The following is a 26393-nucleotide window of genomic DNA, read 5'->3' as shown; positions in this document are numbered from 1 at the left end:
TTCTGTACATATCACAAAAATTGCACCCACAACAGCGGGAAAGAAATTCCAAGACTGATACTGAGGCAGGTGTGCAAAACAAAAGCAGAGACAATCTGATTTAAGGAAAAGATTGATTTACTTTCAATTTTATTTTTAAATTTCAGATCCACCTAATGCCCTGAGCAGTTTTACTTCAGAACAAAGAGCAGGCCCCTTACCTTTCAGAGCCTGCACACAAGGGAGCCTGAAGAACACACACATTCTGCACTCAGTGATACACCATAGCTGTAAAGGAAACTAACACAGGCAAGCATGCATTGATCATGTGGCAAATGCTAGGCCCTGTGCAATGCACTTTTACAGGCATTTTCTCATTTACTCCTCCAATATTACTATGGCATTGTTACTATCTTCATTTCTCAATGCAGAAACAAGTTACATAGCTCACTAAGATGACAAAAACTAGTAATTAGTGGGGCTGTAGGAAAATTTTTAATATTATAAAATTGTTATTTTTCACAGTTATAGGACTGCTCAGATTTCCTCTTTTTCATGGCAGTTTTAGTAAGATATATTTCCTAGAAATTTAAATAGTTCATGTAAATGTTCAAATTTATTGACATTAATTTGGTCATAATTTCCTCTAATTTTTTTAAATGTCTCTAGAATCTGAGAAGTATTCCTCTCTTCATTTTTGATATTATCTGTGCCTTCTTTCTTTCTCTTGGCCAATCCAGTCAGAAATTTATAAATTTCTTTTAGTCTTCAAAACTCAACTTCTTGATTTGTTGATCATTTCTATTGTTTGTTTCCTATTTTATTAATTTCTTTTATCTCTACTACAATTCCATATTATTTCCTGCAACCTCCATCTCCCAGGTTCAAGGGATTCTCCTGCCTCAGCCTCCCGAGTAGCTGGGATTACAGGCACGTGCCGCCATGCCCAGCTAATTTTTGTATTTTTAGTAGAGACTGGATTTCACCTTGTTGGCCAGGATGGTCTCAATCTCCTGACCTCATGATCTGCCCACCTTGGCCTCCCAAAGTGCTGGGATTACAGGCCTAAGCCACCGCGCCCAGCCAGGGAACATTTTTTATAAGGATATTCAGAGGCAATATCCATCAGCTACATTAAAGCAATTTTTTAAAAAAGGTTACATGAGCAGTAACTAAGATCATAGTGCTTTTCACTTCCCATTAAGACAATAAACTTAAAACTAGTTCAACTTTGCTTATTTTATTTTTTCATATGCTTCTAATTCCTGGAAGGCTTATGTTATCACTGATTTGATTGTGCCTGACAATATTTCAAGGATATAGGTTACATTTTGCTTTATTATATACATCTAAAGATATAATCACTTTGGGAAACAAACCTAAAAAACTGTTTCATTATAATTTTTAATTTACACATGCATAATATATCAGAAAAATACTGGATACTCTCTTTCAAGAAATTCCAACATACACAACTTGGTGTATATTTACTTAATCCTCTTACTCATTAATTTAAGATTTACAGACAGGCTTGGTTTCTATACAAGAAACAATCAATGGTATGTAACTACGATAAAGTATTCAGGAGAAATGTGTTTCAGGGAAAGATAATTAACATTTAAGGTTTTTGTCTTTTCTGTTTTTTGTGTAATTTACAAGATCTGAAGGGCTTAACCACAGATGTGAATATAAATAAGGAAAAGTTATCATATAGAAAAATATAATTCTCAAATGCTGATGCCAAAAGTAGTGTTAAAATTTTGTCTTATGAAATTTGAGTCAGGGGAGAAGGGCCAGGGCCAGGGCCCACATATACCCAAATGGTCCAAGCACTAAAAAAAAGTGTGCATTTTCTTTAGATAATTCTACAGCTGGTATTCACTTGCTTGGAAGAAGTACAGTTCTAAGATGATAGCTTCACAAATAACACTGTCATTTATAAGTCACAAAAATGTAATAAACCAATCAGACTCTATATAACATGGCCATATGAATAAAGATAACAAACTGCCTTCTTGAAATCACTACAACTCAATACTAATGAAACTGTCTAGGGACAATGGTCTTGTAATCTGAGGTGTTATCTTAGCTCATTGTTTCACAACCAAGAAAATTAAGGAGCCTGGACACAAGGGTGAGGTTGGAGCAAAACTTTTATAAGCAAAAGAAAGAAAGCTCTCCACAGTGGAGAAGGGACCCGAGTGGGCTGTTGTTTTTACAGTTGAATCCAAAAGCTTTTATGAGAAACTCCCCTCAACTCTGTAGCTGTTTGTGTAACTTCCCTTATCTATGAAGCTGTGTATGTAACTCTCCTTATCTGTGTATGTCTTGGGTAAGCACAAAGTGCAGCTTCTCTTGTTTGTGTAACTGTGGGTCTGTTTTAGGCAAGCCCCTCACCTCCCTGTGCAAGTTCCCACGGAGCCCACCATGTAAATGCCTGAAAAGGGGAGGAATATTTTTCCTGAGAGCCTGCTAATCACACAAAGAACAAAGGCTCTATGCTGGGCCTTGCCTTCTTATCAGTGCAGCTGCAGTTGGGTTTTTCCCCGGGCTGCTCTATTTATGCCTGTAGCTGTGATTTTTTCAGGCTGTTTCTCAGAGGACTAGCCTTAGTGGTCTGCCTAACTGATTTTTCCTTTTCTTCTCCCTCACTATTTCAGCTTATTTAAAAGACAAGCATGTTGGCTTGTTTCTGGGTCTGCTTTGCGGATCTGCAGTTGTATTGTACCTGGCACAGAAGCTACAGCATATGCTATTTGGGAGAGTGGGGAAGCACTTGCCTAGAAAATCAAGAGGGTTGTGTTCCAATTCTGTTTTGGCCCTCAGTTAGTCCCCCTAAGTAAGACATTTTCTCAAGGTCCTTATTTCCTCATTAAAAACAGTAAGTGAACTGGACTCGTTCTTTAAGTTCCTTTCTAGAACTGTGATTCTAAGGTGACTTGCAGGTTCATCTAACAAGACATAACACTCATAGTCTGTTTATGTTAAGTCACTTTTGAGATATTTATTATCAGAAACCATCCAACATGAAATATGAATTATTAAAATGTTTTTCTCCATGTTTCAAACCAGAAAGAGTAATTCAGAATTCAACTAGCATCCTAATTTTTAAAATCAAAATAAGATGACCAGATTAATAAAACTTAGCATTCACAGTATTAAATCTGGAAAAAATATAATTAATAGAATGTTAAAGCCAAAAGAACACTTGAAAGACAGAAAGAGAGAGAGAAGGGGAGGAGAGAAAGAGAGAGAGAAAAGAGAAAGCAAGAAAGAGAAAGAGAGAAAGAGGAGGAGGAGGAGGATTGAGAGATGGAGAGTTTGAGATTGAGACTTCTTATGAAATATATTTTAACGGCAATTACTCATTAACAGCTGTGCATTGAGAATATTTGAACATATTGTTAAAAGCTAGGGGAAAAAATGTCAAAACACAGAACCAAAATGATTCTGTATTTCCTAAAGATATACTTTGAGAAACAGAAAAATTATTTCCCATTTCACTATCCCCCAGTACCAAAAGGAAGCATTTTATGCTATGCACATCTGTATAATATTTTATAGAAAATGCCAAGATATTTACAATTTAATTTACTATTTCCTCTTCAATTTGTTTTTTATAGCAGACATATTAATTTCATTTTGAACATGATATGCCAAATATCCTGAGGTTCCAGGAATGAAGTCATGTAGCTCCCCAAGGAATTTCTTCATGGCATCAATTGATATATAACCTACAAAATAAAATTTAAAAAAAGATATATACTTCAAACCCGCTCATACTATTTGCTTTTCAGTGTCTTTGATTTATTAGAGTTAAGACTTCTAAAGAATGTTTTTAGAAAATAAGTAAAAAGAAGAAATAATACCAGTGAGAAGATTCTCCATGAAACCTTATAATTATCCGGGAACACCTCCTCTTCCCCTCCCACAACTTTCTGCCACCTTTTAAAAGATTAAAAGGTGGATTAAAGCCGCTTTGACTATTGAGATTGTGATGTCTAGGTTGGGGCTAGGTCATAAAAGAACCTAGATCAAAATAACTGGGAAGTGTTTCTAGCTTAGACTGTAATCACTTAGAACTATCCATCCAACTAGCTACTAACAGTATAAACAGTTCATCTTCCCTGTTCCAGCAGGCAACATTTTCCTGCACTGCTAACACTGGAATAGGATTCTTTTAACAAAAAAAATTAATGAAAAATCGATGTTAGTGCTCAGTCAACAAAGATAGTGGGTGAGAGTAATTTTGATGTCAGTTAGTTATCCAAAACAGATATGAGTCATATAAAAAAAACACTGCCTAGAATGGAGACAGCTTAAGGACTCTGTGACTAAGCAATATTAACTTGATATCAATTGCTTACTATTTAAATGATTACATTTTATGTGTAATACAAGTGTTTGTGGCTTTTACTAAAATTGAAATCTAATTTAAAAATAAATATTGTGTGAAAAAAATTCTGGTAGAGCTCAAGGATGACTGAATTTAGAACACCATACCATCAAGATCAACAGGATATCCATGCATATTGTTTAATCATTTTTAATAAAAATAATAAATTCAGAGTTAATAAATTAACTATCAATCCAAGCACATAAAATTGACTAGTATCTTTAAAGATATTTTAATCATGATCATTTACTTTAGGAGCTCTTGAAGCACTACTACTATACTCTATGAGTTCATAATCTTTGCCTAATGGCTATGTATCTGTGTAAAATAAACCAGTGCAGAAAAATATCACTATTAGTGTTTAGTTAATTGCACATATACACTATGTGAAACCTCTGAAGATGTGTGAGGATAGGAATTTAAAAATTACTACATTAGTAAAAAACATTCCTGTAAGTATAAGAAGGATAGGACATTTATGGCATCAGAAATAGATTATTGTAGCATTTTTGAATAGTTAAGGACTTTAGGATGAAATGGAGAGAAACCTAATTTAAACTAACTTAAACAAAAGGGGAGTTTACTGGAAGGACATTGCCATATCATGCGAGCTGTGAGGAAGGCAGGCATATTGCTGGGACTCAGAGTTAATTAGAACCAGCTATGATCGCTCTCACCAGTCTGAAGTTTTTAGGGTTTTTTTTTTCTGGGGTGTGTGTGTGTGTGTGTTTTGACAGGGTCTTATTTTGTTGCCCATGCTGGAGTGCAGTGGCACTATCACACCTCACTGCAGCCTTGGTCTCAAGTTTTTCTCTATGTATTAGCCTCATTTTCCTTTTTGGAGGCAAGTTGGCTTTCTTTTCATGGTAGAAAATACGGCCAATGACAGCTCCTAAGTTTTACATCTTAGAGTTTTGATCACCTAAATGAGAATGACTTGATTTGCTATGTTCCACATCTAAAAATCCAGAAGAAGATCTGCAATTAGCCCGGTTCAAATCAGGCATTCACTCTCAAAGCAAATGTTGAGGGTGGGGAGCAAGCTCATGTTTAAAAAAATGTCTGTTCCTGTGTTATCCAGATAAATTGGGAGGGAGAAGGGAATTCCTAAGAAAGGCACTCCTGGTGGACAATCCCACATGCATCTGTGATAGCCAGCCACCCAGTGGCCCCAACTGATCCCCACCTCCTGATATTCACAGTCCACTACGATTTTGTACTTGGTTTGATCTGTATAACCAATGGCATATGACAGAAGTGATGCAATGTCACTTCTGAGAGTCGGATGTAAAAAAGACTATGGCTTTTTTTCTTGGGCATGCTCTTTCTTATTCTTGGATTTTTCACTCTGAGGGAAGCAAACTACCTACCATGCTGTGGATGGTCCTTATGGAGAGGCCCATTTGGTGAAGAGTTGAAGCCTTTGGCCAAAATCCAGCAAGGACCCAACACCTGCCAATAACCACTTGAATGAGGTTTGAAGTGGATTTTCCAGTCCCAGTTGTGCCTTGGAATGACTGCACTCCAGCTGACAACTTGACTGCAACCTTACAAAAAGCTGTGAGACAGAAGCATCCAGCTAGGATACTCCTGGATTTCTGACCTTAGAAACTGAAATAATAAATGTTCACTGGGTCAGGTGCGGTGGCTCGTACCTGGAATCCCAGCACTTTGGGAGGCCAAGGCAGGAGGATTGCTTGAGCCCAGGAGTTCGAGACCAGCCTGGGCAACACAGTGAGACCTCATCTCTATAATAAATAAATAAATAAATGTTCATTGTTTTAAGCTGCTAAGTTTCGGAGCACTTTGATTTACATCAATAAATAACTAATACAGCATCTACTATAGATTTCCAAACTTTTAATTATCAGAACCTTTTGATTTGAAAATTGTTGCCAGCGAAGTATTTACAATTATTAGTAATTGCTTTCTTACTCTTATTAATCACATATGTAAATGTCAATCAGAACTTCTTATCATGGGTGATAATAAGTGATATTAGTCTGAGAAAATTTAATTCCAGTCATAAGCTGAAAACAAAACAAAAACTCTTTTGATGATTTAGGGGATATTTGGCAATGTCTAGGGACATTTTTGGTTGTCACAACTCGGGGGGAGAGATGGGTGATGCTATTGGTATCTAGTGGGCAGAGGCCAAGGTAAATATACTATAATGCACAGGACTGACACTCACCTACCCTCGCCCAAACAAAGAATTATCTGGCCTAAAATGCCACTAGCGCCAAAACTGAGAAACTCTGTTCTAGGCTATTGCCCCAACTTGTATTTTCTATAACTAAAGACCACAATTAATTCTATTTTCAGAAATTTAATAGTCAATGTGTTGAACCCAACCCATTCCAAAGAAGAGATAGTGAAGTTTTAGTCACAAAAATTGATACCACAGCCTAAATTAGAACTCTTAGTCACTAAATGTTTAATTAACACAAGCTGATTTCTTCCAACAAGAATTTATTCCTTCCTGTGCAAGCAGATGGGCATGATAAAAAAAGAGAAGTACTTGTCATTTCACATCAAAATTAAAAACAAATACATTATCTCTAAAAATGAAGATTTCTTCCAAGAAATTGCTATTATTTAATGCAGAAATACAAAAAAGGAAATTTATTCAATTGAGCAAATAAAAAGATTAAAAATTTTTACTTTAGTTCTACCAATAAAATTCACAACAGAGTATTACCACAGGTTGAAATTATACTTTTAAAATTCTGACTAATTTTTTAATAGTTTTTTAAAATTTGTTTTTGTGTTACACTGTTATGTCTTTTTGAACAATCAGACTGTTTCTTTATCCAGCAATAATACAAAAAGCAGCACTATTACATGTCCAAATGTAGGTATATGTCCTTATGTATGGCTGATTTTGATATTTATCACTGCTCTCTTAAGTATATTAATAAGTGTTTGGTAAGTCCAAATGAACAGGGATAGTAATATGGCAAGACATCTAGGATCTAGGAAACTGTGGACTAGCTGCAAGAGGTAGTTTTAACATTGCTAAATAAAGAGAAAATGATAAATACACAAATTATTTTTTAAATAAGCTTTCAAAAACCCATACTTTAAAAATTGCTCTTTTAAAAGCAATTTTTAAAAAAATCTCTATTTTTAAAATTGTTATCAATGACTCCACTGAATACTACTCAGATCAAAGTATCTAAATATCCATCTCACTCAACACAATTGAAATCCCAATGGCCACTTTTCAGTTGGTTCCCTTGGTTCTACCCTCTCAATGTCAGCCATGGTTAGTTGTCTTCTCTTTATGTACAGCACTAGGATAGGAAACCCAAATAAGGAGTCCATGGACATCTGGGTAATCCATGTATAGGCTTCTGGGCATCTGTGAGCCTTTTACAATTATATGTAAATTTTGTGTGTTATGTTTTTGTTTGGTTTTTAAAATATTTATATATTTGATATTGAATGGAATGGCAGTGTGTGTGTTATGTTTCTATGTGTGTATGCTAAGGAAAGGGGCCTGTGTTTCATCAGATTCTCAAAAGAAACTCTGATTGGAGCTGTTCATATAATTTATCTTCCAAACTGGGACACTTGAGAATTAAAAACTAATGCCAAAACAACAGCATAAACTGGGACTGTCTCATGTAAATAGGGACATGTGGTCACCCTACCTTGATACCATTGTTTTAGCACAGAAAATTTAAAAGCATATTCCTGGGTCAATTCTGCAGGTAATTTATTCAATATTTAAGTGATGTGTCCTCCATTACCAGGCTTACTAGAGAAGGCTCTACTCTCTAGGTATCTGAAGTACAACAGCTTTATTCAACACAATATTCCCTTGTTTCTTTCCTACCTGAGTTTACTCTAAATTTTATTTTAAACTACCTGTTACCATGTTGTTAACTGGGTAATTCTGTAGAGGGAAGTACATCTGCTTTTCTACAACTGGAGTTCTTATAAGATGCTTTTCTGGGCTGTAAAATAAAGCATACAGAAAGTCACACATACATAGTATATATATGTCTATATGTATTACATTTATATTAAAGTATATTTATAAATAAATATTTATAATACATATTTACATTTACTATAGTATATTACACCACATATGTATATATTTGGATTTGTTTTACAAGTGAGAACTTATTCCAGGCAATATATATAGTGATTTTTTAAAAATATATAGAATGCTTCACAAATTTGCATGTCATCCTTGCGCAGGGGCCATGCTAACCTCTGAATAGTTCCAGTTTTGGTATATGTGCTGTCAAAGTGAGCACATATATAGTAATTTAATTGCTCTTTGATCAGACTTCAGTCTTAATGGGTGAAAATGTTAATTATGAACTTCTTTTGTGCTTTTAAGTAATATAAAGACCCACATAGATATTCTAGTGTTCTTAGCCACTTCACAAAACAAGTATTTGAGTCTATAAAGTCCTGGGTCTTTTTCTCAATATCCCTGAAAGTACAATAATACAATACTATATATTTAGACAAAATACACATATACATATACAATATTAAATCTGCCAAAAGAAAAGCTTAGTAGATTCTATTTTAAATGATCACAACATTTTTGTTAGTATTCAAATAATTGGGCCTCTATTAACTAGTATTTCCATAGTTTACTATAACAAATAAAAACTGATGTCTAGGCGAGGCGCAGTGGCTCACACCTGTAAATCCAGCACTTTGGGAGGCCGAGGCAGGTGGATCACCTGAGGTCAGGAGTTCGAGACCAGCCTGGCCAACATGGTGAAAGCTCATCTCTACTAAAAATACAAATCAGCTGGGTGTGGTGGCACACACCTGTAATCCCAGCTACTCGGAAGGTTGAGGCAGGAGAATTGCTTGAACCCAGGAGGCAGAGGTTGCAGTGAGCCAAGATCGTACCACTGCACTCCAGCTTGGGCAACAGAGCGAGACTCCACCTCAAAAAAAAAACAATTGATATTCTAATTATACAATTATAAAATCTAAAAAAAATTATATTCTTATTTTTAAAAGCTAAAAGGTGGCCAGGAACAGTGGTTCACGCCTATAATCCCAGCATTTTGGGAGACAGAGGTGGGCGGATCACTTAAGGTCAGGAGTTTGAGACCACCCTGGCCAACATGGTGAAACACTGTCTCTACTAAAAATACAAAAATTAGCCAGGTGTGGTGGCGGGCAGCTGTAATCCCAGCTATTCGGGAGGCTGAGGCAAGAGAATTGCTTGAACCTGGAGGTGGAGGTTGCAGTGAACTGAGATGGCGCTACTGAACTCCAGCCTAGGTGACAGAGCCAGACTCTGTCTCAAAAAAAAAAAAAAGCTAAAAGGATCTCAACTAAAAGATCCTATTTTCATTCATGTCGTTTTGAACAGTCACTATTCAAAAATGACAATGTTTACTATACTTAGACCACATATAACTAACAATATAATTGTATAAAAATAAAAACCTCAATAATTAAAAATTGGAGTCATCCTTAAATTTATTATTTTCCTAAAAATCTAGAAGTACTCTGAGTAATAGCAAAGGCTTTATTTTCCATTTTAAAGGCCTGGTGCAGTAGCTCACGCCTGTAATCCCAGCACTTCGGGAGGCCGAGGTGGGTGGATCACCTGAGGTCAGGAGTTCACAACTGGCCTGGCCAACATGGTGAAACCCTGTCTCTAATAAAAATACAAAAAATTAGCCAGGCGTGGTGGCACATGCCTGTAATCCCAGCTACTCAGGAGGCTGAAGCAGGAGAATCACTTGAACCTCGGAGGTGGAGGTTGCAGTGAGCCGAGATCGCGCCATTGCACTCCAGCCTGGGCAACAAGAGCGAAACTCTGTCTCAAAAAAAAAAAAAAAAAGCTTCTATTTCATTTAAACTCTCCCAAAAGAAACTCTACTCATCAGGATGAGGTCCTACAAATAAAGCAAAATTGTGTTCCCAGAAAAGTCAGGGACCACCCACTATTTAATTCTGGCCAAACAATAAGAGATAAAGGGAAAAAGGCGGGGGAGGGGGGGGATGAAAAGGAAGAGATATTGTGAAAGAAGGAATACTTTCATTATTTTATTTTACTATTTTTTTTTTCGGAGGACAGAGTCTTGCTCTGTCACCCAGGCTGGAGTGCAGTGGCACGGTCTCGGCTTACTGCAAGCTCAGGCCTCCCAGGTTCAGGCCATTTTCCTGCCTCAGCCTCCCAAGTAGCTGGGACTACAGGCGCCCGCCACCACACCTGGCTAATTTTATCTATTTTTAGTAGACGCGGGGTTTAACTGTGTTTGCCAGGATGGTCTTGATCTCCTGACCTCGTGATCCGCCTGCCTGGGCCTCCCAAAGTGCTGGGATTACAGGCGTGAGCCACCGCACCCAGCTGGAATACTTTCATTATTAACAAATGATATGACTATGCACCCTGAAGAGCCAAGAGAGAATAGATTAAAATATCCTTAGAATCAATTAAAATATCCTTAGAATCTTAAGGAATTCCAAATGGGTAGATATAAGACCAATATCCTCATTTCAATAACTCAGAGTGGCTGCTTTCGCTGGTTAAGTGGAGGTATCTTCAGGGAAATCTGAACTCGTGGTGATCCCTGGCAACCCGATCTGTTTTTGGCTGTTTCTAAACATTAGGGAATGGAAACTCCATGGCGGCCCTAAGTAGCCTGGTTTCAGGCTCTCTTGGATGCACTGATAAAAAGTGATACCTGTATGCTAAATTATGAGAAAACCCCAGCAACTCCAGTTTCAACATATTGAGGAGATGCTTCTGTTGCTTTCCAATTTGCCCATATGAAGACATCAAAAAAGGACTTAAGGATTCAGAGAAAGAGAAATCTTATGTTAAAGAAAAGAATTAGATTTTTGGAAGAAAAGCTTATAGGAGCTCAATTAGATGAAGAAACAAGTTTTGTGGAATACCAACAAGTAAATAAGGCCTATTATGTATATTGAAAGATTTGCATTGAGAGATGATTTAAAGAGCAAATTGGATAAAATGAGTAAACACAACTCTGAATCTTTAAAAGTATTGAATAAACAGATGCAATCTAAAGAAGTAGAACTCTAGCTAAGGACAGAGGTGGAAACTCAGCTTGTGATGAGGAATTTCAATCCACCTTCATCAAACTGGGAGGTGGAAAAGTTAAGCTGTGACCTGAAGATCCACAGTTTGAAACAAGAGTTGATGAGGAAAGAAGGTAATGATCTCAAAATAGAAATACTCAAAAACCAGAGAAACCTATCTGTATCAGGAAGACAATCTTGAAGAGCAGAGATCTCTGAAGAGTAAGAACTTCAAGTGATAATACACAGAATGTATACTGACAATTGAAGAGATAAATGTCTAATTTATATCTGGTGACTCAAGTGCTAGCTGAACTATTAAGAAAACTGGAAACCCCAACTGCAATCAAGAAAGCCTGCACCTCAGTAGGATGCATTGAAGACCCTTGGAAAGACAGCACAAAACTGCACATGATGAATTTTACTGCAACATACACAAGACATCCCCTTCTCTCACCAAATGGCAAAGTTCTTTTTTATACTACATCTTCCCCTTTACCAGGAGATATAAAGTTTTTATCAGAGAAAGTAGTCCTCCAATCATGGAAAGATAATGAGAGAGCCATTCCTAATGAGGGCACACACTCTTATGGCAGAAATTCTCTGGAAGATCATTTTGAGTATTCCCAATCCCTCCTGACTCAAGTGAGACAGCATTTAGGGAAATTAAAGTAAAATTTTGCCTTCTAACCAATGTGCCACTACTGCATTACTTGGATCAACATAATAAAAATTTCCTTTATAAGACTTAACTCTGAAGAGACTCATCGTTTGATCACAAGGACACTGTCTCTCAGTGGTTCTCTCAAGAAATTACTTAACAAACTAAACGTAGATTTTGATTAAAATTTTGTAGAGTTCTATAGTATATGCATTTGAACATACTGTATGATATTATGTAGTTTATTTCCAGTATGAAAGAATACCCTCCAGCTCCATATTCTAAGAAACAGATATATGCTACTAATTTTTTTTTTTTTTTTTGATACATGGCCTCACTCTTTCACCTTGGTTGAAGCACAGTGGAATGACCATAGATAGCTCACTGCAAACCTCAACTCCTGGGCTTAAGCAATCCTCCTGCCCCAGCCTCCCAAGTAGCTAGGACTACAGGAGTACACCACTACACCCAGTTAATTTTTTTTTTTTATCTTTTGTAGTGACTGGCTCTCTCTATGTTGCTCAGACTGGTCTTGAACTCCTGGCCTCAAGCTATCCTCATGGCTCAGCCTTCCAAAGTGCTGGGATTACAGGTGTGAGCCACCGTGCCTGGCCTGCTACTATACTAATTAATAAATACCTTGGGCCCAGAAGTTCAAGACCAGCCTCAGCAACATAGTGAGATGCCATCTTGACAAAAAAAAAAATTTAATTAGGCTGGGCGAGTTGGTGCACACCTATAATCCCAGCACTTTGGGAGGCCTAGGAGGGTGGATTGCTTGAGGCCAGGAGTTTGAGACCAGCCTGGCCAACATGGCAAAAACAAGTTTCTATTAAAAATACCAAAAAAAATTGGCTAGACGTGGTGGTACACAGCTGTAGTCCGAGCTACTCAGGAGGCTGAGGCACGAAAGTCGCTTGAACCCAGGAGGTGGAGGTTGCAGAGGATATAGTGAGCCAAGTTTGTGCCACTGTACTCCAGCCTGGGTGACAGAGCGAGACCCTGTCTAATTAATTTTTTTAATTAGCCAGGCGTGGTGGCACACATCTGCGGTCCTAGCTACTCAGGAGGCTGAGGTGGGAGGATTGCCTGAACTCCTGGGAGTTCCAGGTTGCAGTGAGCTATGATCATGCTACCTCACTGCAGCTTGGGTGACACAGCAAGATCCTGTCTCTCTCTCTCTCTCACACACACAAATTAAGTAAATAAATAAGGTGTTTAAGAAAGAAAAAAACCTCCTCTTTATACCATAATTTCCACATCCGATAATTTACATGAAGAAAACTATCAAAAAAGTAGAGCAAGATTTATTTTTAAAAAGATGTTCATGGAAGTGTCATAAAAGTAACAAATTCTAGGCCAGGTGTGGTGGCTCATGCCTGTAATCCTAGCGGCATTCTGGGTGGCTGAGGAGGGAGGATCTCTCACTTCAGCCTGGGAGGTTGAGGCTGCAGTGAACTGAAATCATGCCACTGCACTCCACCCCTGGGGGTCAGAGTGAGCTTTTGTCTCAAAAAAAAAAAAAAAAAAAAAAAAAGTTAAACAAAATGAAATACCATATGCTGCCATTACACATCATAATATCAAATAAGATTTTTCGGCCAGGCACGGGTGGTTTATGCCTGCAATCCCAGAACTTTGGGAGGCTGAAGCAGGTGGATCACTTGAGGCCAGGAATTTGAGACCAGCCTGGGCAACATGGCCAAACCCCGTCTCTACTAAAAATACAGACAATTAGCTGGTGTGGTGGGGTGGCATGTGCCTGTAGTTCCAGCTGCTTGGGAGGCCAAGGCATAAGAATTGCTTGAACCCAGGAGGCAGAGGTTGCAGTGAGCCGAGATCACGCCACTGCACTCCAGCCCGGGCAACAGAGTAAGATTCTGTCTCAATTAAAAACAAAAAAAAAGTTATTACAGGAAAGGTTATTACTGGGAGAGGATTTGGGAGAAATTAGGATTTTATACTAATTCTGTACTGCCTGATTTTTCATACATCAAGTTTGTATGATGTAAAAAAAATCAATGTCCCTAGTACTATGCTAACAAATGCTTCAGCAGGTAAATTGAGGGTATATTTTATCTATGTTCACACTGCACCCTCTGGTGTTTCCACAGAGAAAAGGCTCTAAGTAGACACCTACCTAGGGTTTATTCATATCCTTTGTCCATTTCTGTTGTTTTTGGATTGGACATATTTTTCCCAGATTTCTAATACCTCTTTGTATATTAAGGAAATTAGCCCTTATGGGAGAAAAACTTGAAACAATTATATAAATTACATCATTACTTTTTATTTTGAAGAAAGATAACTACTATTTGATCATTTATATTACAGCAGCTAAATACCAGACTGTAGGGTACCCCAGTCCCATCCTCCCCTCCCCCGATTCCACTCCTGGCTTTCTTTCTGTGTTCTGACCAAAAATCACAGAGGGCTTTGACTGCTCTGTGAGACAGCCCAGTGCAGGGTTTTCCCATCAGGCTTGAACTCAAACCAGGACCTTAAACATTTCCAGGCACTGATAAAGGTATCTAGGTTGCTGCTCAAAACACTGAAAGAAACTGGCCTCAGCCCTGAGCCAGATTCCTTAAACCCTCATATAAACTCCATACCCAGACCCCCTCACTGTGGATATACCTAGGTAGAACACCCCTTATATCTTGTCCATTGCAAGGATTGGTGCAATACTCTTCAAGTTCCCTCAATAAATGCTTTAGACTGATTACTCTAGCTAGTGGTTCTTTCTTTAGAATCCCAACTGACCCCAACTTGGGACAGTTTGGGGCACTCCGTTGTGGGGATTCTCCTGCCTCCACTTTTAGGTTGACTCCGGCCACAGGTTTGGAGGGATAAAATAGACTTCTGAAGAACCAATGTTCCCTATGAATATTTGAAAACCAACTGAATTGGAAAATATGGAACTAGGACTAGATCATGTATAACTAGGACCTGCAATGAGAAGGCCTCTCATAAACTGGTCCTAATACAATGGCAAGGCCATGTTTGTTTGTCTTTTTAAGTTAATTTCTTGTTTTTCTTTGAGACAGAGTATTGTTCTGTCACCCAGGCTAGAGTGCAGTGGCGTGATCACGGCTCACTGCGGTCTCAACCTCCTGGGCTCAAGTGATCCTCCCACCTCAGCCTCCAAATAGCTGGGACTACAGGTATGTGCCACTATGCCCAGCTAGTATTTTAAATTTTTTATAGAGATGGGGTATCCCTATGCTGCCCAGACTGGTCTCAAATTCCTGGGCTCAAGCAGTCATCCGGCTTCAGCCTCCCTAAGTGCTGAGATTACAAGCATGCGCCACAATGCCCAAATTTAATTTCTTAAACCAACGTAATATATTACAAGCAATTTGGAAAGAAGAGGGGAAATCACTCACCACTTTTCATCCTAATAAAATTACTGCTAATATGTAGTGTATTTCCTTCCAAGTAAAAAATATATTTTAAGATTCTTTTGTAGTTCATAAGAATGATGATGGGGTTTTCACACACAGATACGTATAATTTTTAAATGATTTATTAACTGCTATCATAACATACATAAAATCCTTGTCTCCTTTCTGCAGAGACAGTATAGTGTGCTATACTATGAGATAGTGTAGTATTCTACATAGTAAATACCTGGTATAGTATTTAATGACTACCATTTAAATAATGGGCTCTGACTCAGTGCAAATCCTGCTTCTCCTGTACTTAATAAAATTTGTATGACTTTGGGGAAATTGCTTATCTTTCTAATCATAGATCTCTTTTTTTGTATAATAGGAATGATTATAATGCTATCTATCTCATAGGAAAACTGAAAATTAAATGAGATAAGCACACAATCAGTGCTCACAGATTTCTACATTGAATTGAATATTAATGAAGTTTATGAATTCAGTACCTTTCAGATAATTCTTTTTTGTGCTCCGTTGCTAGTTCACTGTTTTCCCTAAGGGTCTTTATTTCATTTGGTGTTACTTCATCATGCTGTGGATAGAAAAATAAATCACATTTTAAAAAATCGTCATACCAGTGATCCAATCAGTAATGTTTTTAAAAAGGAAAAATAAACTGGAAATATATATCTCAAAAGCCATAAAAATATTTACACATTTAAGTCCACTCAATCTAGCTGAGTGGAGAAAATTTACAAAATTTTTCCACACACACATATAATTATACTATATATTTTTGGAGACACATAAAGAAGACCAGAATTTTAAATATACCAGCTGTGGTTATGTCAGATAAGTAAAACTTTAACTGATTTTATTCTCCTTTCAATTATTGAAATTTCCTCTAATGTGGTTATATTACTTTTTAGTCACAAAAATAAGGAAACAAAAAATCTTGCTACTGATTTAAACTTTCTTAAAATCCTTGACTTAAGGATTCCTGTGAGCTACAAATCAAAAATATAAAGTAAGCTGAACAAATTATATTTCTCCTTCAAAAGGACAGTGAAGTATTTGCTTCACTATGTATGTAAAGATATATACGTAAAGATATAAAATAACTAAACGTATGTTAAGCTTTTTCTAAATATTCTGTGAAAGCAACTTAGATACTGGTACCTATCATATAATCTATTTATTTTATATACCAATAAGAAGTTTCTTTTTTTTTCCTTTTCTTTTCTTTTTTTTTTTTTTTTTTGAGACAGAGTCTTGCTCTGTCAGCCAGGCTGGAGTACAGTGGCACAATCTTGGCTCACTGCAACCTCCGCCTCCCAAGTTCAAGCAATTCTCCTGCCTCAGCCTCTCGAGTAGTTGAGATTACAGGCGCCAGCCACCACATCTGGCTAATTTTTTGTATTTTTAGTAGAGATGGGGTTTTGCCATGTTGCCCAGGCTGGTTTCGAACTCCCAAGCTCAGGCAATCGGCCCGCCTCAGCCTCCCAAAGTGCCAGGATTACAGGCGCGACCCACTGCGCCCAGCCACCATTAAGAAGTTTCTATATTTAAATAAAAACTTAAATCCACTCCAAACAATAGTAATGCTCCCCAGATTTACCCTAGTTATTGCCATTCAATGAATACCTTCCACGTATATATGCTATGGTTACATTATTATAATTGGCTAATACTCATATCAACCAATATTTTGAAAGAATTGACAAACTCTTTTATCATGTAATAATATAACTTCTAGAGTCAACGTCCATACAAGCATGTTTTAGTAATTTTTTAGTAGAAAAAACATTGGATTGGGTTAGAGCTGAGAAAATTTGGCTCCACTTTGCCAATGTGTACTAAAATGGGTCATTATATTTTCTTTACCTTAGTTTTCTCATATATAAAGCTAAATGATGAAATTAATCATCTTTAAACTCTAAAGTTCTGCTAGAGTCAATAATTACCACCAAATAATAACCATTGCATTACTGCTCACGTTCCTGGAAACACTGTGAAAAGTCAAGGATTAGATATTTCAGTCCTTAGTACAACATATTATTACCTCCTAGACAAAAAAACTGAAAGAACTATTATTTTCAGATGATGATGCCTTGGGAAGAAAAAAAAATTAATGACAGAAATCTAAAATATGTAAGTTGATAGCCTGATTTTGGACATAATGTAAAGGTTTTCTATATGATATGGCTGTGGGTTTGAAGTTTTAAAAAATAAAAAATAAAAATGAAAGATTTTCTCCCTAACTCTTTATTGTGAAAAATTTCAAACTTACCAAAAAGTTAAAAGAATAGTACAACAGGCCAGGCGCAGTGGCTCACGCCTGTAATCCCAGCACTTTGGGAGGCCAAGGCGGGAGGATCACGAGGTCAGGAGATTGAGACCATCCTGGCCAACATGGTGAAACCCCGTCTCTACTAAAAATACAAAAAGTAGCTGGGTGTGGTGGCGGGTGCCTGTAATCCCAGCTACTCGGGAGGCTGAGGCAGGAGAATCGCTTCAACCCAGGAGGTGGAGGTCGCAGTAAGCTGAGATCCCGCCACTTCACTCCACCCTGGCGACAGAACGAGGCTCCATCTCAAAAAAAAAAGAATAGTAAAATAAATACCACACACCTTTCACCTAGATTCACAAAGTGTTAACATTTCCGACACCTTGAGTGCCTCCTCTCTCTTTTTATTTTTGTGGAACCACTTGAAAACATTTGCAGATGTGACATTTCCACTCTCTAATACCTGGCATGTGTTTTCTAAAAATATACATTGTTTTATCTTTACAACACCACTATCACACTTAAGAAAATAAAATGTAATACAGTATCACCCATTATACAGTTCATTGTTAAATTTTCCCAATTGCTCTCCAAATGTCTTTTATACCTCTTTTTTATGTCTCTTCATCTACTATGCTCCTATTGCTTTTTTTGTATTTTATGACATTAACTGATGTTAGAGTCCAGGTCAGTTAATTGTCTTGTGGTATGGTCCATATTCTGGATTTGTCTGAATGTTAACTCATAATTAAATTCGGGTTAAATGTTTTGAACAAGAATACTACACAGGATATTGTGTATTTATTATATCATATCAGACTGAACACAATGAAATGTTGCTCCAATATTGGTGATGCTGTTTGCTAAGTTAGTTAAATGGTGCCTGCCAGATTGCTCCATGGTAAAGGTACACTGTTTAACTTTGTAACTAATAATCAATCTGTGGGTGATAATTTGAGATCATAGGTTTAGAATCCATTAATGACCTTATCTAAATCAATTATTAAATTGAGGGTTTTAAAAATGGTGATTTTTCTATTTTATCTTTCTTTCTATATTTACCAGCTGCTATTTTTGTAAAAGAAAATTTTCCTTATCCCACCCTTACCTTCCTTATTTTCTTCCTTCTTTCCTTTCTTCCTTCTGTCCTTCCTTTTTTCTTTACGTCTGCTTTTGGAGTATCATATACACGTATGGAATGCTTCACGAATTTGCGTGTCATCTTTGCACAGGGGCCATGCTAATCTCTGTATTGTTCCAATTTTAGTATGTGTGCTGCCGAAGCAAGCACATGGATTCTTTTTACCTAACATATTATAATCCATTATTGTCATTATTAGTTTTAATGCTCAGTTGTTCCCAAATTTGGCTATTACTTAAAGATTTTGAAGTAAGTCAAAAGCATATGTAAATCTGAGGCAGGATGGCAAAAGCTACAAAACAGCTATTTTTCCAGTATTGTACACTTTTTTTCTTCTTGTTTTGGTTAATCAGGCAGCCCCCGAACCAGAATAGGTTCAGACAGACTCTTGTACACATTTATTGAGAGGTGTTACTCAAAACATTGAACAAACAGCAAATCATAGGAATTCACCAATCAGAGTCTACACTGGCAGTAAAGAACTGGTAAATGGTAGGGCGCGGTGGCTCACGCCTATAATCCCAGCACTTTGGGAGGCCGAGGCGGGCGGATCACGACGTCAGGAGATTGAGACCATCCTGGCTAACACGGTGAAACCCTGTCTCTACTAAAAATACAAAAAAAAAAAAAAATTAGCCAGGCGTGGTGGCTGGCGCCTGTGGTCCCGGCTACTCTGGAGGCTGAGGCAGGAGAATGGCGTGAACCCGGGAGGCGGAGCTTGCAGTGAGCCGAGATCGCACCACTGCACTCCAGTCTAGGCGACAGAGGGAGACTCTGTCTCCAAAAAAAAAAAAAGAACTGGTAAATACTATGCACCTATTATTCTCTTCTTATTAGTAACAGAAGCAAATTTTCAAGTTTCTTATGGGAATAATTTTATTTATACAAAATAACCTCAATTTTACTAATGTACTACTGTAAAACAATGTCGAACCACGTAATATTCAATAACAGCATGCCCTTTAAATTTCTTAATCTGTGCTGGGCACAGTGGCTCACGCCTGTAATCCCAGCACTTTGGGAGGTCAAGGTGGGGGGATCACTTGAGGCCCAGAGTTCGAGAACAGCCTGGCCAACATGGTGAAACCCCATCTCTACTAAAAATACAAAAATTAGCCGGGCGTGGTGGCACACGCCCATAATCCCAGCTACTTGGGAGGCTGAGGCAGGAGAATCGTTTGAACCCAGAAGGCAAAGGTTGCAGTGAGCCGAGATCGCGTTGCTACACTCCAGCCTGGGAGACAGAGTGAGATTCCGTCTCAAAATAAATAAATAAATCTCTTAATCTGACTCATTGGTGCTAACATGTCACAAGTAAACATTTTAAAGATAACCTTGCTTTCAGAAAATGTTGAAGCTCTAGATGCTAATCAAGTACCTTAATTTACTCTTACCTTTTCTGTCAGAAAATGTTGGTCTTGTTCCCAAATAAAACTACCAATTTTTCTTCTTATTTCTGTGGTGAGAAAAACAAATCCAATACTGTTTTGGTTTTTTTTTTTAAGAATCTTCTGAATTTTGCTTAAAGTCTGAAATTTCTAGGCCAGTGTTAGTCTATTTGCAACAAAATCACATAACACACTTGTTAAAATGCAGATTCCTATTGAATCAGATCATTGAGGAGGAGCTCTGGAATTTGCATTTCTAACAAACTCTCCAGATGATTCTAAAACACTTTGCTAATCATTGTTGTAGACTTTTCCTGCTAGAATATATCTATATCTATATTTGTATCTCTATATACATTAGATGTGTGTGTGTGTATATATATATATATCATTGAGGTACGTTCATCCACTCTTCTTTTATATCTATATTTGTATCTACATATATATTAAATATACATCAATATCTATATCTGTATCATTAGATATACATTAGATGTATATGTATATATGTATGTACAGACATACCTCTGCATTTATAGATATATATCTCTCTATATAATAATGCATATGTATCTATATAATGCATTAGATATATATTAGATGCATATCTAATGTCTATATAGCTATAGATATTGATACAGATACACATATATAGATATAGATATAAATGAAGGATGGATTAACAATATGTCTAGTAAACATGGTAGTACAGGAATTCTACAATGGTCAGTATGTCAAAGGACAATGTCATCATCCAAACTCAATGATCTCAAAAGTTTTCACAGTAGTCAAAAGACAAAAAAGGTAATATTACTCTAGACTTTTGCTGTCCAGTATGGCAGCCACTAGCTACCTGTAGGTACTGAGCACTGGAAATATGTGGTTAATCCAAATTGAGAGGTGCTGTAAGTACAAAATAAATACAGGATTTTGAAGACTTAGTATCAAAAACAGAATGTAGGGTATCTCAATTTTTATAGATTATATATTGAAATAATATTTTAAATATATTAGGTTAAATAAAATATATTTCTAAAATTAATTCTACTCACTTAATTATGTAATTAATTTTTTTAGAGAAGGGGGTCTCACTATGTTGCCCAGGCTGGAATGCAGTGGCTATTTACAGGGGTGATCATGGTGCACTGCAGCCTGAAATTCCTGGGTTCAAGGGATCCTCCCATCTCAGCCTCTAGAGTAGCTGGGATTACAGGTGCATGCCACCTCACCCAGTTATTTTTATTCTTAGTAATGTGGCTACTAGAAAATGTAAAATTCATATGTGGCTCACATTTGCACCTCACACTTCTACTAGACAATAGGCAGATTAAAAAGGTATACTTTTAATTTTTTAAAAGAAGCATGTTTTCACTTAAAACAGATTTTTGAAAATTTAAATACATGTTAACATAAGATGCTAAACTCAAAGACAGAATAGGAGTGATAATTTAAAATCATATAAGTAAATAGGAGTGATAAATTAAATCACAGCCATTCTACAATATAAGTTCCTTGAAGGTGGGTATTCACTGATTGGCACAAGTAGTTTTTAAAATCAATTCCCCCATCCAGTCATTAATTGATTTATGTAACTACTTAGAACAATTTAGTGTTATTACTTATAAGTAGGTTTGACCAGGACATTGACTAAGGAAGGAACCAAATCTCTGGGGTTTCTAATGGCTCTTTTGTAGAAATAATTTTTAAGTTGTTTGTTTTCTTTTCTTTTTAATACTCTCCTCACTGGGAATATGTACTCAGCTTCAATCTGTCTTTCTGGAGATGAACACGTATCTACAATATGTATGATAACACGTATCTTGATATGTAGGCAAGCTACATATCAAGAATTGATATGCTTGCCACCTACATATCAAGAATTGAGTAATAATAAGAAACCTACCCATGGGGTAGTTAAAGTTAGCCCAGGCCAGGCGCAGTGGCTCACGCCTGTATTCCCAGCACTTTGGGGGGCTGAGGCGGGTGGATCACTTGAGGTCAGGAATTCAAGACCAGCCTGGCCAACTTGGTGAAACCCCATGTCTATTAAAAATATAAAAATTAGCCGGGTGTGGTGGTGGGCGCCTGTAGTCCCAGCTACTTAGGAGGCTGAGGCAGGAGAATCGCTTGAACCCAGGAGGTGGAGGTTGCAGTGAGCTGAGATCACACCATTGCACTCCAGCCTGGACGACAGAGTAAGACTCCATCTCAAAATAATAATAATAATAATAAAGTTAGCCCAGAAAAAATAGGCAGGATTTGGGTAGAAGAACGGTATAAGAAAGGGTGTTCCAAGCAGGGAAAACTAAAAGAACCAATCTCAGAAGCAGTTTATTTACTTCCCCATCCTATTTCCTAGGGCTGCTGAAAAAGTTGATGTGAAAGTGCTTTCAAATGTATTTTAAAAAATACAGATACATGGGTTTATTATCAAAACCAATCTTTAAATATCAGAAGAAAAAATTAGAAAAATAATGAAGAGATTCAAAAGTAGCAAAGAACACATTTATTAAATGCTCACATCAGACACCTTAATACATTATCTTATTTTTAGAAATAATTTGAAATTATTAAAATAAATAGAGACAGGGTCTCACCATGTTACCCTGTTGCCCAGTCTAGTCTTGAACTCCTGGGCTCAAGTGATCCGCCCGCCTCAGTTTCCCAAAGTGCTGGGATTACAGGCACGCCCTACCGCACCCGGCCTATTATCTCATTTTATCCTCAAAACAACTTCAGAAAGTAACTTGCTAAATGATCACAAAACTAGTAAGCATTAGATCATAGCCTGTGAAGGCAAGATCTGCATCTGTTTTATTCTCCACTGAATCCCCAGCACCTACCCAGGTTGAAACCTGGCACACAGGAAGAGCTCAATGAATGTATGAATAAACAATACATAAACAAAGTCAGGATATACACCCAAGGCAATCTGATCCAAAGTCCATGCTTTTTCCACTTATGTTAAATAGATACAAAATTCAAAAATATGTGACTGAGAGTAAAATAAGTACAGTTGAATTTGGCTGTTTAACAGAGATTAGCCAGATTTGGCTGTCTGACAGGGATTGGCTGAATGATCTTTGCTAACCTTTTTGCAGGCACGCAGGAGGAAGAATGAAATGACCCAAAGCCACCGAGTTTTTTATTTCGGCATTAGCTACTGCAGAGAGATAGTAGGCATGAAAAACTGTAGCATTATCTTCTATGTAATCAAGGCTCTGATATATTCTAAGAGAAAGAAAGGAAATATTTTAGGTTATGAAAGAAACAAGAATGTATTTAACCTTTCAAAAGAATAAATAAATAACTGGAAGTAGGGAGACGATTACATTGAAGCATACATGTATGCTGTCCTTTACTGGCAAGGAAGGAAAAACATATGGCATAAGATACTACTTTCTGGGGGCCTATATCTGGCACATTTCAGCTTTACAGGGTTGGTTAATCATCATATGAATTAGGAAACTTGATCTAAAACGGTCGTGTTCACTGGGCACCAACAGTAGATTGAGCTAACAGCCTATGGGGCTTATGCATGGTCGTTGCTATAAAGAGGGATCAATTAATCCTGAGGTGAGGAGTGTGCATGCAATCAGAGAAAGCTTCACATATAGAAAGCAACATCTTTTCTATAGGTGGAGATAAGAAGAGCATTACAAGAAAAAGGCATGCATGAACAATAATGGCAGTTCGGGTTGACTGGGCTACAGAAGGCATGAGAAAAACTGGGAAATAAACAAGGCAGGCACAGCCACGATCTAAATCTGTAGGAAATCAGTGGGGGGGGGGGGGGGTGCGGGAGTGGGGGAAAGGAGGGTGGTAGGGCCCTGATCTGATGTCTGGTTTGTAAACGAAATCTGACAGCCATGCGAAGGGGGATCTCAGGGAACAGATTCGAGACACAGTAATGGCTTAGGAAGTTACTCTGATAGTCCCGGCAAAAACGGAGTTAAGGCGCTACTAAGTTAGTGTCAGTGAGGATGAAGAACAGTTACAGGGATCTAATTCATGGTATTCGGCCACTGACTGATTCATGGCGTAGGGTTGTTATTCAAAGTCTTGGAGAACACAGGCCCTGGCGCAGGTGTGAGGGGAAATGACAAGATTTGATTTAGACATTGAGTATGAGGGGCCTTCAAGGCGCTACATGCGGGTGTAGAAGAGGCAGCTGGAAACACACACTTGGAATTCAGGAAGAGGCCCGAGGACCAGGGAGAAGCCTGTGACACTGCAGCAGAAAGGAAAGGAGGTTGTCTATTTCTTTCCCTCAGATCTAGGACTGAAAACTTGCCCGTTTCCAGTCTCACCCTATCGTCAATATTATTTATTTATTTTTTATTTTATTGTATTTTATTATTTTATTTATTTATTTATTTTTTTGAGATGGAATCTTGCTCTGTCACCCAGGCTGGAGTGCAGTGGTGCGATCTTGGCTCACTGCAACCTCCGCCTCCCGAGTTCAAGCGATTCTCCTGCTTCAGTCTTCCCAGTAGCTGGGATTATAGGTGTCCGCCATCGCGCCCAGCCTCATCAATATTTATTAGTGGACTGCAACTTCCATCCCTAACTCCCGGCTCATCCTAACATAAGAGGCACTGCCAGGTCGCCCTCAGTACCTCAGCGTGTCTGGGTGCGAGGCATCACAGCTGAACAAGAAGTCGGCGGCTCGCGGGTCACTGATCGTTCCCCCTTCAGCCACTGTGGAGGTAAGAGCACAGGGTGAACCTATCAAGCACCCTGGACCCAAAGCATCAGAGAGAGGAGGATGCTCCCCTCACCACCTAACCCGCTGCTTCCACTCAGCTTCCTACCCCAGAATTGCCTCAGATCCTGGCTAACGCTGCCGCAAAACCAACCGCGCTGCCCTTGAAACATGGCGTCGCCAAGCCTGCGGAGATGTGAGAGAGGAGGCCGCAGAGCTGAGATCCCTGATTGGTTCCAGGTCCAAAGCCAAGCTCGATGATTGGTTCTCAAGAGGAATGGCCGGGAAAGGCCTGAGGCCCTCAGATGAGGGACAGTCACTACCAGACTGAGCTGACTGGTTCTCGGGATCACTTAGGGGCCTCTCAGCCTTCCCCTGATAAGAGGAGGGCGGCGACTCGAGTTGGTGAGGGTTTTTTGTTTGGTTGGTTGATTTTGTTTTAAATTTTGAGGTGGGGAGTTTTAAACCCTAAATATTAATAAAGTTACCATGCTTTATGTTTACAGGCATCAGCATCAAGTATTATTTTTGAAGCAAAATTCATTTCATTTCATCTATAAATGTTTCACTTTGAATCCCTGAAAAGTGAGGACTTAAAAAACATACACACAACCGCGACACCATTCTCGCACTTAAAAGATAGTTCTTTAATGTAGTCAAATAGCACCAGTGTTCAAATTTCTGTTTTACTCAAAATTGTTTTCCTTTTACAGTTTCCCACCTCTTACATCAGTTGTGATAAGTAGTTATATTTTTCTGGTGTTGTGTTCCTTTAAACATTAAAACATTTTTTATATAAAGTTGTCCATAAAGTCTTTTACTTTTTTAATATCTGTGGGATCTCTAGTCATGGTTCTTGTTTTCATTTTTTTGTCCTTGTTTTTAAATTTTTCCTCCTACTTTAGTCACCTCTCTGACAATCTTTTTTTCATTCCTGATACTGGTGATTTGTTCCTTCCCTTTTTTTATTTCCTAGTCTGATTAGAACTTCGCCAATTTTTGGCCTTTTCAAAGAATATACTTCTGGTTTTATTGATATTCTCTTCATGTATTTCTTTTCTATATCATTAATTTTAGCTCTTTATAATTTCCTTCCACTTTTCTTTCTTTAAAATTGCTGTTCTTAGGCTGGGCGCAGTGGCTCATGCCTGTAATCCCAGCACTTTCGGAGGCCTAGGTGGGGGGATCACTTGAGGTCAGGAGTTCGAGACCAGCCTGGCCAGCATGGTGAAACCCCATCTCTACTAAAAATACAAAAAATATCCGGGTGTGGTGGCGCATGCCTGTAATCTCAGCTACTAGGGAAGCTGAGACAGGAGAATCGCTTGAGCCCGGGAGGCAGATGTTGCAGTGAGTTGAGATCACGCCACTGCACTCCAGCCTGGGTGACAGGGCAACACTCCATC

At 38.0% G+C, this 26393-nt stretch overlaps 1 protein-coding gene, 1 long non-coding RNA gene, 2 other non-coding genes and 1 pseudogene across 4 annotated transcripts; 2 read left to right on the top strand and 3 right to left on the bottom strand.

Moving 5' to 3' along the window:
* Positions 1–2639: 2639 nt before the first annotated feature.
* Positions 2640–25210, bottom strand: TERB2 (telomere repeat binding bouquet formation protein 2). Its single transcript, XM_031002342.3, has 7 exons — positions 25097–25210; positions 24902–24983; positions 23374–23513; positions 20289–20350; positions 15973–16058; positions 8249–8337; positions 2640–3713 (listed from the first exon to the last, which is right to left on the bottom strand). Exons 1-7 carry the CDS (start codon positions 25158–25160, stop codon positions 3574–3576), a joined length of 663 nt encoding a protein of 220 aa, XP_030858202.2. The 5' UTR covers positions 25161–25210; the 3' UTR covers positions 2640–3573.
* Positions 8543–8646, bottom strand: LOC115931006 (U6 spliceosomal RNA). Its single transcript, XR_004067581.1, has one exon. It is a non-coding gene; the product is annotated as a U6 spliceosomal RNA (small nuclear RNA).
* LOC115930827 (5-azacytidine-induced protein 2-like) lies at positions 10841–15165 on the top strand (annotated as a pseudogene).
* Positions 18941–19044, bottom strand: LOC115931010 (U6 spliceosomal RNA). Its single transcript, XR_004067585.2, has one exon. It is a non-coding gene; the product is annotated as a U6 spliceosomal RNA (small nuclear RNA).
* On the top strand, positions 24844–25494 carry LOC134757330 (uncharacterized). Its single transcript, XR_010131195.1, has 2 exons — positions 24844–24991; positions 25089–25494. It is a non-coding gene; the product is annotated as an uncharacterized lncRNA (long non-coding RNA).
* The last annotated feature ends 899 nt before the right edge of the window (positions 25495–26393 follow it).

Source organism: Gorilla gorilla, chromosome 16, assembly GCF_029281585.2.
Source record: "Gorilla gorilla gorilla isolate KB3781 chromosome 16, NHGRI_mGorGor1-v2.1_pri, whole genome shotgun sequence".
Classification (NCBI taxonomy): domain Eukaryota; kingdom Metazoa; phylum Chordata; class Mammalia; order Primates; family Hominidae; genus Gorilla; species Gorilla gorilla.
Note: the sequence above shows the minus strand (reverse complement) of the source record. Positions and strands in the feature narration are given on the sequence as shown.

Coding starts and splice junctions, on each gene's coding strand:
- TERB2 (XM_031002342.3), bottom strand. CDS start 25,160: ATGTTTCAAGGGCAGCGCGGTTGGTTTTGCGGCAGCGTTAGCCAGGAT. Junction 8,338..15,972: donor AAAAAAGAATTATCTGAAAG/GTACTGAATTCA, acceptor TTTATTTTACAG/CCCAGAAAAGCATCTTATAA. Junction 3,714..8,248: donor AGTTAACAACATGGTAACAG/GTAGTTTAAAAT, acceptor TTTATTTTGTAG/GTTATATATCAATTGATGCC.